General features: G+C 53.4%; 1 protein-coding gene across 2 annotated transcripts; it reads left to right on the top strand.

Moving 5' to 3' along the window:
* Window positions 1-1,385: 1,385 nt before the first annotated feature.
* Window positions 1,386-8,309, top strand: VAMP5 (vesicle associated membrane protein 5). 2 transcript variants are annotated; one of them, XM_070511848.1, is made up of 4 exons: window positions 1,452-1,629; window positions 5,398-7,005; window positions 7,251-7,388; window positions 7,864-8,309. In XM_070511848.1, exons 3-4 carry the CDS (start codon window positions 7,305-7,307, stop codon window positions 8,071-8,073), a joined length of 294 nt encoding a protein of 97 aa, XP_070367949.1. In that variant the 5' UTR covers window positions 1,452-1,629; window positions 5,398-7,005; window positions 7,251-7,304; the 3' UTR covers window positions 8,074-8,309. The 2 variants fall into 2 exon arrangements, with proteins under 2 accessions (XP_014708310.1, XP_070367949.1); XM_014852824.3 differs by lacking the exon at window positions 5,398-7,005 and having other exon boundaries at window positions 1,386-1,629.
* The last annotated feature ends 1,343 nt before the right edge of the window (window positions 8,310-9,652 follow it).

Here is a 9,652-nt window from a genome sequence, read left to right as displayed (position 1 = left end):
TGCTGGAACTGTTAGCCGAGACATGAGGTCTATCTGGACAGAGCATTTAGGGATCTGGGTAAAGGCCTCCTTGCCTTTTGTCTGCCCCTGCCTTTCTGGGACTTAGCAGGGCCTCTGGGTCTCAGCTGTCCTGAGGGGGCGAGCATCTCTGCTCCATGTCCCGTGGCTGGGCACAGTCAGTGTCACAGGACAGGGCCTGTGGCCTTCCTTCCCCTCCATGTACAATGGGCCTCTCTGTCTTTGGGCCTCCGTCCTCCCCACCAGGTTCCACCGTCATTGTCACTCTTTCCAGTGCCCAGTCTGCATTAGTTCGGGGGAAGGGTTCTTGCCATCTCTGTTCCTATTTCCCCCATAGGCTTTCTAGCATTGAAAACAACCTGTTTTGGGGAGGGAGTGTGGAAGGGGAAGGGTTGGGACATAGGATTTGGGACTCATACTGGCAAGTCAGGTTCTGGAATCATGCTCTGAAAACTGGGGAGGGAGGGGGAAAGCATGGAAGAGACCCTTGGGGAAATCTTTGCCACAACTATGTCCATTCTCTCTCTCCTCAATCCACTCCTGGACTCGAGGTCTAAGGAACTGGGATGAAACCTCTTCTTTGGGACCCAGACAGTCCAGGGTGGGGGTCAGGTTTGTGCTCTCAAGGGCTCAACCACAGGGAGAGAAGCCCTCAACCCCCTTCCTCAAGAGGGGCCACATTTGAGATATGGTGACATCGGGTGGGGTGGAGAATCGGTGACTGGTGACGTCTCTGCAGCAGTGAGAGGAGAAGGTATGGACTGGGGATTCACCTAGGGAAGGCTCTCGAGGGGCCACCAGCTTCACCCATCCTCTGACTGAGGAGCAGGGTCATATCAGGGCAGGGCTGCACCTGCCCTCGTGGTGAAGAGGGCACTACAGAAAAGCTAGAACTAGAACCTTCTCCACGGGGGTCTGCTTTCTTTTTTAATTGAGGTGAAATTCATATAACATTGCAATCGACCACTTAAAAATGTACAATTCAGTGGCAGGTAGTGCATTCACAATGTTTACTGTGAATAGATTTTCATTTCAAAACTCTTTTAGGGTCGGTTTTTGGTTGCGGGTGAGACGCACTCACCAAGGGGGCAAAGACCCCACCTGGCTGTTCAGGGGTATCCAGCGCCTAGCACAGTGCCCACAATGGCGCTCATACAGATGCTTGTTGAATGAATGAATGATGCCTCCCCAGGTAAACCCAATCTACCTGATCTTGGATGCAGCCCCAGGGAGGACTTCCTGAGCCCGCTCCAGAGCCCACTCCACTGTGCCCATTTCATAGACTGGGCCCCCCGAGGAGTGGCCAGCGTGCAGACCCGGCGCCAGGCTGCTGGGCCGTAGCTCCTAATTCACGAGGCTGGGGAGTTACCCAAAGCTGGGCGCCAGCGGCCCGGGAGGAGGCGCCCGACCGACCCGGATCGCCGTCGCCGGCCGCTTTCGATTTGACTTGGTCTCGGCAGCCGCTAGGGGAAGGCGCGCCCCGAGCCCCCCGCCCCTGCCGGGCCGGCGGTCCGCCCCGCCCCGCCCCTCTGCTTCCTCCTGGTTCTCGGGCGCTGTGGGCGCTCGGCGGGCAGAGGAGCTGGAGAGGGCCAGGCGACGGCTGCAGCGATGGTGAGGCCCCCGGGCGGGGCGGGGCCGGCGGGCGAGGGGCAGAGGGAGAGCGTGGGGGTGCGAGGCAGAAGTCTGAAGTCCGAGGGAGGGGGCGTCCCTCGGGACCTGCGCTGGTCCCCTCGGCGGCGAGGTGACCGCGGCCAGACCCTCCGCTCCCCTCGCTCCCCGGGAGGGAAAGTGCGGCGTGCTCCCGGTCCGGGCTGTGCGGGCGGAGTGAGCGGGACTCGGGCTGCCCACTTCCCTGAGCGAAGTGGTTACGAGCACCGGGTTGGGAGTCAGACTCCAGGCTGAGAGCCTGGTGGTGGCCACTTACCGGGACTGTGACCCGGGGCAACTCACTTAACGTCCCTGAGCCTTTCTTCCGCATCTGTGAAGTGGGGTCAGCAATACCTGCCTTGCTGGGTCTTTTTGAGGTTAATGACAGAGGCCCGCCCGGCACTCAAAACCTGCTTCCAAAAGTGGTAGGTAATGTGATGACCTCTTCAGCCCTTCCTGGAGCTGTGAGGAGCCAAGCCGGGCTGGGAGTTGGAAACCTGAGCAGCTGGGGTGGTGGGGGCCATGCCAGCCCCGTGGCAGGGTGCTGGAGGGCAAACTCCTTCCTCTGGGGAAAAAGAAAGGAAGATGTTTACTATAAAAGTTCCACTGAAGTTATCAGAGTGTGGCTTAGGCCTGAGTCCCTCCTAACCCATAACTAGGGACACATTCCTGAGTTGAGTCATCCTCCACTCCTGCTGCAGACTCTGGCCTCTGTCCTCACTTGCCATCTCCAAGGCAAAGGTATCAGAAGCAGGTGGTGCCACTGCTTCCCCTCTTCTCTGGGACCTCTGGGAAGATGGGCCTGGCAGGAAGCAGGCTTGGAGCTTTAAGATCGGCCACTGAGGAGCTGGCAGAAGTGTAGTGGATGTGGCCTGGCTAGGGGTCGTGATGCCTGGATGACCTCATCTCCAGGGAACTGGAGGCAGGAAGAGGAAGCAGGGCAGGAAGATGGTGCTGAGCTCTAAGGCCACGCCAGGAAACTGAGGGAGGCTTGGAGAATGCGACAGAGCCCAGAGCCCACTTCCTAGCATGGAGGGCAAGGGATCAGATGGGCCTGGGGGTCGGATTCCAGCTGACTCTTAGCACTTGGGGAGAAGAGGAAGCTCCTGAAATGAAGGCTGAGGCCAGGACAATTTATTGGGGGGGACTGGAAAACTCTAGGACTCTTACAGGTTCATGTGAGGCAAACAGTGGATCAGAGCCTGGGGAGGGTACATTGATCTCTCTCTCCTACCCATCTCCTAGCCCCATCCTCTGTTTCTTCTTTCACTCCTGCCCCTTTCTCTGCCCCTCGATCTTTCCCTTCCTTTTTCCCATCCCCCTTCCCTCCCTGGTGCTTCTTCCTTTCCCTTCTCTTCTCTTCGTCTCTGGTTCATTCAATCAACAAGTATTTCTTGGGCATTTATTTTGTGCCAGACATGGTGATGGGTATAGGGATAAAGTAGGAACAAAAAAGTGATGGGAAAGATGGAAACTGAATGGGTAGTGACTTGAATTCATTCATCTTATAGATTGTCCTCTCATGTACTGTCCAAAGAATTTGGGTTTTGAGCCATGGACCTCCCTCACACATATACAAGTTGAGTTGGCAGCATCAATGGGTCTAGTGAGTCTTTAACAAGCCAGCTAAAGCATTTGACCTGGACCTGCATTCAGCTGAGCACAGGGGTTAAGGTTAATGTGATCTTTGGAGTGTATGTTGGTTCAATTTTCAGATCTTCTACTCACTGGCTCTGTGACCTTGGATGAGTGGATTTAACCCCTCTGAGCCTCAGTTTCTTATAAAAGTGGGATAATAGTACTGTCCTCAGTGGATTGTTGTGAGGATTAAATGAGATAAAGCGAACAGCTAGCAGCACAGTGCTTAGCTCAGAGTATGTGCCCGTTGAACAGTGGATGTTATTACTGTCAAGATATAAAGCCTTCTCAACAGCCTGTAGTGCCTGATGAAAATAAACTAGATGTAGGTTATCAAAGGCCCATGTCAAGTTCTGTATTTAGGTTAGAAGCAATTAAGTGCGATAAGGAAGAGCTTGCTGGGCTGTGTATATATAAGAGGTTTTACTGACCACAAGTATTGTGTAGTTCTTGGGATCGGACTGCAAAAAAATAAACTAAGGAAACTTGAGCTACATCAATAATAATAGCTGTTATATATTGAGCATTTAGTATGTGTCAGGTATTGTGCTAAGCACTTTATTTATAATATGTCACATGCCTTAGCCAACATTATGGTAGATGTTATTGTCACCACTTTACAGATGAGGAAGTGGAGGGTCAGAAAGGTCATGTCCTCAGTCTTCGGTCACTCAGCTGGTGAGCAGCAGAGGCAGGATTTGAAGGAACCCAGGGCCCCAATGTAAAGAACTGCTCTTAGTCTCTGAGCTCACATGAGTGAGTGCTGACCCAGGAAGGAGTTGATACACCCAGTTGCTGCCCGGGGCCATCTGACTATGATGACCATGACAGCTGGAAGAGGGTGTCTTAGGCACTAACCAAAAGAGAGGGGAGACAGGAGAGTTCGGACAGGGAGGTGTTTGAGAGGTTTGTTTTCAGATCAAAGAGGAATCTTCTCTTCAGAGGGTAGCGGTCTATCAAGAACATTTCCTGTGTAACTACCACCCTCTGTCTGCCAACAACGCTGCTGCCCCTCCCTCCCCCGGCTCGAAACCTTAAGTCCTGCAGGCCCTTGGCAGGGCTTGGAAGTTCCTGTCTCACCCTCCCTTCCTCTCTCTGCTCTGTGCTCCCCGCTAGCCTGGCGGACATCTCCTCATACCCTTGCTGGTGGCACTTCTCCAGCCCTTCTGGCTGGCCTCTCTGCCCTGAGTTTTCTCACTTCTGTCCATGCCCGTCTACCACCAAGAGAGAAATTATCCTGAAGCACCTCTTCAGTGTTACCCTTGGCTCAGAAACCTACACTAGTTCTCCTTCTATCCCTCCCTCCAAGGGAGCTTCCTCTTCTTGACTTTTACTGCTTTCTCTGGCCCCTTCTTGCCCCTCCACCCTTACCCGCTGCCTGCTCCATCACTGTCCTGAGCGTCTGTCTGTCTCTTCATGCCGAGAATGCCCCACTTCCACCCCATCCATAAAGGGCTCACATCCTGTCCATCACAGTTCCAAGAATCCCCCTCTCTGTGGGCCACTCCAACCCTCACTATTTGTATCTCACAGTGTAACTCTTTACTTTCTCTGATTGTCTCATATATGTCTCTTTCCCCCAACCTATAGTGACTTCTTAAGAACAGGCGCAATTCATTCAGAAAATATTTTCTGCTCATCCATTGTGTGCTAGGCACTATGCTGAGTTCACTGTGGCAGGAGGCGGCATGGCCTTGCCCTCTGGTCGCTTACCTCCTTCCACACCTGTAATTCTTTATTTCTCACTGTGCCAGCAGAGACCTGTGCATACAGTGTCTGTTTTCCTCTGGTTGAGTGGGGCCAAGGAGGGCCAGAGACTTGAGCCTGAGGCCTCTGTGCTCCCTGGAGTGAATGTTTTTTTTACTCCTGGGCCCATCTTGGCTCCAGAAAGGGCTGACTTTTGCAGTGGGGGAAGGAGGCTACAGACTGCAGCAGGAGGCACAGCCAGCTCTCCTGGAGAATGTGACCCAACGTCACCCCATGTTGGAGAATAAGATAACAACAGCTGTAGCATTCAGAGTAGAAAAAATAATATCCAATGTCCCACCCATCTTTAGTAGTGATTCTCATTTTCGAATCTTTGTCCATTTCCAGGTTTTTGCCTTGGACTATTTGAATGGGGGGTGTGTGCGTGCCTTGGACTGTTTGAATGTGACAGGCTCCAAATAATGGAGCCTTGTTGAGTAAAATAGCAGTAATAATAGCAATGATGATGGTTGACTCAGGAAAAGGTAGAGACAAGTGCAGTTTCTCTGCTCTCTTCATCATTCTTCCTTGTTCCCCAGTTACTGCTTCCCCCAGTCTGTGAGTGCACCCCTCTGCTGTGGTTTGCCTGCCCCCTCTCAAAGCAGGTTGCTTTTCTAGCTCATGAGTAAATATTGACCTACTTGGGTTTCAGATGCCTGCCCCTCGAAACTCCTGCTGGGCTAGATAAACACACAGGGATAACATCTCTTGAGAATCAGAGCTGCTTTTGGACAGGCTAAAATGCAGTTGACCCCCTCACTGAGTCTGTGCAATGGTCAGTGCTGTTCTGCCTCCCCGGGATGGTGGCAGACAAAGGCAGGGCACTGGCCCCTGCCCTCCCTCTAGGAGCTTGTGGTCCAGTTGGGGAGCTAGGACTCATATACTGGGAATGCTTGGAGGTTGTGTGCAAGACAGCTGCAAGGATCCTGAATAAGGATTCTTGCCTGAGTAGGTGGCCCTCTGTGACCACAAGATCCCTTCCCTTTCTCTGGTTTTAAGTGGAATTCAGTCAAGTGCCAAAATGTTTGCTGAAGACAATGGGCAATACGGTTTAGCAGGAAAGAGAGCTTGGCCAATGCTCTGTGGGGAGGAGATGAAAACAGGGATGGGCTGTGGGGGACAAGGCTGGGAGGAGTTACTGTGGTTTGTTAATCCACTGGTATGCATCTCCCTGACATGTCCCTGGACCTGCTCCTGGACCTCCAGCTCTCGCTAGGGCCTTCTGCCCTGAGTCTCTCTCAGTTGCATGCATCCAAAGCCCAGTTCCTTTCTTGCTTGTATCCTGTGCTTTCTTCCTCTCTCCTGTCCTCTCAACCTCCCCTGGCTTGGACCCTGCACCTCCCTTCCCAGTCCTCTGAAATGAGCTTGATTATTTTGTCAGGAGAGGCTGCTGCCCAGGCTGGGAAATCCATGAGTTGGTCTTGTCTCAGTGAGTTGGATCCTAGTGAAGATCCAGGCCAGCTGGAAGGCTGGAGACCAGAGGCCAGGAAGGCTGAGGTTCCCAGGCAGACAGGGAATCAACTTCGAGCATTAATGTGGATGCAGGGTCAGGCCATGAGGCAGAACTGGCCTGACCAGTCAGAGGCCCAGGGAGGGAGATCTGATCTCAGTTTGTGTCTGTGTGTGTCTGTGGGGTTAAGCAGAGGTTATGACGTGTGGTGGTCCCAAATTACCTTTCTAGCTCTGTAGGGTAGATCTCCTCCCTGTCTGGCTTCTAGCCAAGTAGCTTGGTTCCCTGTTCTTTGCTGCCTCCTTAGGCCAATGGGAAGCCATGAGGCAGGCATACATTGGGTAGAGGCCATCCTAGAGCAGGTGGGAAAAGTGTCTGCTTTGTGGGAGGCTGGGGTCCTGGGAAGGTCCCATCCTGAGGCACTTTAGAGTAAGCTGAGATGCTTGAAGCCAAGGCTGACCCAGGACCTACCTTGATGGCCAAGGAGAGGAGCCTGTGAGACCAAGGTGAGCCACACTCAGCCAGGAGGCCGGCCCTTCACTCTTCACATATCATACCCTTACATGAAAGATGCTGTTTCCCCTACTCAGACACTGCATGTGTGTGTGCGTGCACGTGCACACAGGCTTGCGTCCGCACGCACATGCACACACACACACACAAACACAGTGGGGGCAAGGAGGCCTCTAGGTCTCAGGATGAGGGCCAGATGGGGGCCTCTTGCAGCCCTGACCTTGGGCTTGATGCCCAGGCAGGGAATGAGTTGGAACGGTGCCAGCGGCAGGCGGAGGAGGTGACGGAAATCATGCTCAACAACTTCGACAAGGTCCTGGAACGCGATGGGAAACTGGCGGAGCTGGAGCAGCGTTCAGACCAACTCCTGGACATGGTGTGAGGCCTGGGGAAGCAGGGAGCAGGGAGGGAAAGGCTGCAAGGGTTCTTCAGAGGGAGCTGTCAGGCTGTGCTCAGGGTCTCCAGCCCCTTCGTGGAACCTGAGGCTTGCTTGGGGGCCAGTGTGGGGCCTGTGGGTTTCTTGAGGCACCCTGAGTCTAGATATGCAATGGGTAGGCTTCATGAAGTAATAAGTCCTTGGTTTAAAGCTGTGGACTTTCCTGAACGTTAAGGACTGGCATTGTTAACTGGGGGTGAGTCCACAGGGCTGTGAGTCAAGGGCTACACCAGTGCCCAAGACCAGGAGTCAGGCTGGGAGGGTCCCAGCGCAAGCTGTGTGGAGAAAGGGAGCAGACCGGATGGGGAGGATTCAGGAGGAAACTAGGCCATGCTGGGGTGGGGTTGGGAGGAGCTGGCTCTGGAGCTCTGGGGGAACAACTAACTCCTACCCTGTGTCTGGGGGGCATCCACAGAGCTCAGCCTTCAGCAAGACAACTAAGACCCTGGCCCAGAAGAAGCGCTGGGAGAACATCCGTTGCCGGATCTGCTTGGGGCTGGTGGTGGGCTTTGTCCTGCTCATCATCCTGATTGTGCTGCTGGCCGTCTTTCTCCCACAGACAAGCAAGGACAACAGTGTCCCACAGGCCCAGGACACAGGCATTATCTCAAGGCCTGGGGACTGACCCAGCTTGGCCTGGAGGAGAGGTCGAATGACCGCACTGGCTGGTTCTAGTCTCCAGAGAACCCTGGCGTTTGCTCCCACCTGAGCCACCCCAGTGAGTGCTGAAGGGCAGCCCCAATGTGTCCACCTTTGCATCTCCTATCATGCCACAGACTGGCCCTTGAGGGCAGCCTGCTGCACTGGCCATGCCAGGCCAGCCCCACCTGGAGCTCAGTAAAAGCTGCTGTTTGGTTAAAAGCTGGTGTGCGTGTGTGTGTGTATGTGTGTGCATGTCTGAAGGTGTCCAGGTTGGTTCATCCTGCTTTGCTTCCACCCCAGGACTGCTTAGAAAGTCCACCAGCCAAAGGACTCCATCCCTGGGAGGTGGCCCCCTTCTCTCCCTTCCCTACTTGATCCACCCCTCACAGACAGATCCTTTCAGAGTGCAGGTGTAAAGACACAACAGCCCCCAAACCAGACCCTTCAATCATTGCCCTCTGGGCCTGTTTCTCTGAGAATGAAATCTATTATTTTTCTGATGTCTTGGGGATGCTCAGAGAACCAGTGGGATGCTACATGGTATGACAATGAGGCAAGCACTTCAAAGATTTTTATATCATGAGACTGTCACCTTCAGGTAGACTTTTCCCTCTCTGAATGCCTCCTCCTCCTCAATTTCACTGCCCACGTTCTTCAAACTTTACACCAAATTACAGATGAGGCAGGCAGCAATAAAAATGGGAAGGGCTTCTATGGTGCTACAATGCCGACTCACAAAGGATGGCCTGGCGTTTGCCTTGTAAGAAAGAATTCGGACTTTTCAAAGCTCCAGGGCCACAGAGGGCCAAGTCAGCACTGCCTTCTGGGCCACAGGAAAGATCACTGGGTGAAGGCCGTTGAAGAAGGAAAGAAGGCCCTACCAAGATGGTGGAAGCAGGGCAGCCTCTGCCTGGGCTATTTCACTCCATCTCAAACTCAAGTGTGGGTGGGAAGGGGAATTCAGGGTGAAGGGTTTAACAGAAGCAGTTCCTTTTCGGGAGAGTGAGGGCTGACTGAGAAACAAGAACAAGCCAGAGACTTGTGTGGCGCTTTACCCTCACAGATCCTGTTACTTCGGCTGGGCTCATTACCCTCTTCCTTTCCTGGGGAAGAAGGAGGAAAGCCCTTGGCTCTGCCAGGGTCAGCAACACCACTTAGAGGCTGTGCAAACATGGGCAAGCCACTTCTGGGACTTGGGTTTTACATATGTAAAAAGGGATAATGATACTTATCTCCGAGGACAATTGTGAGGATTATTTATGCTGTGTGTAAAATATCCATCAATGTAATGGGTTCTAGATGCCAGATAAATGGTAGCTATCATCCAAATCATTTAGTACAGTGGTTCTCAACCCTGCCTCACAATAGAATCACCTATAGGGGCCGCCGGGTGGCACAGCAGTTAAGTTCGCACGTTCAGCTTCAGCAGCCCAGGGTTTGGCGGTTTGGATCCTGGGTGCGGACCTATGCTGCTTGTCAAGCCATGCTGTGGCAGGCGTCCTACATATAAAGTAGAGGAAGATGGGCACAGACGTTAGCTCAGGGCCAGTCTTCCTCAGCAA

Source organism: Equus asinus, chromosome 6, assembly GCF_041296235.1.
Source record: "Equus asinus isolate D_3611 breed Donkey chromosome 6, EquAss-T2T_v2, whole genome shotgun sequence".
NCBI lineage: Eukaryota > Metazoa > Chordata > Mammalia > Perissodactyla > Equidae > Equus > Equus asinus.
This window is presented reverse-complemented; position numbering and strand designations above follow the sequence as displayed.

Excerpts from the sequence above, each read along its gene's own strand:
- VAMP5 (XM_014852824.3), top strand. Across the intron at positions 7,389-7,863 it reads CAGACCAACTCCTGGACATG|AGCTCAGCCTTCAGCAAGAC; the intron begins GTGTGAGGCCTG and ends GGGCATCCACAG.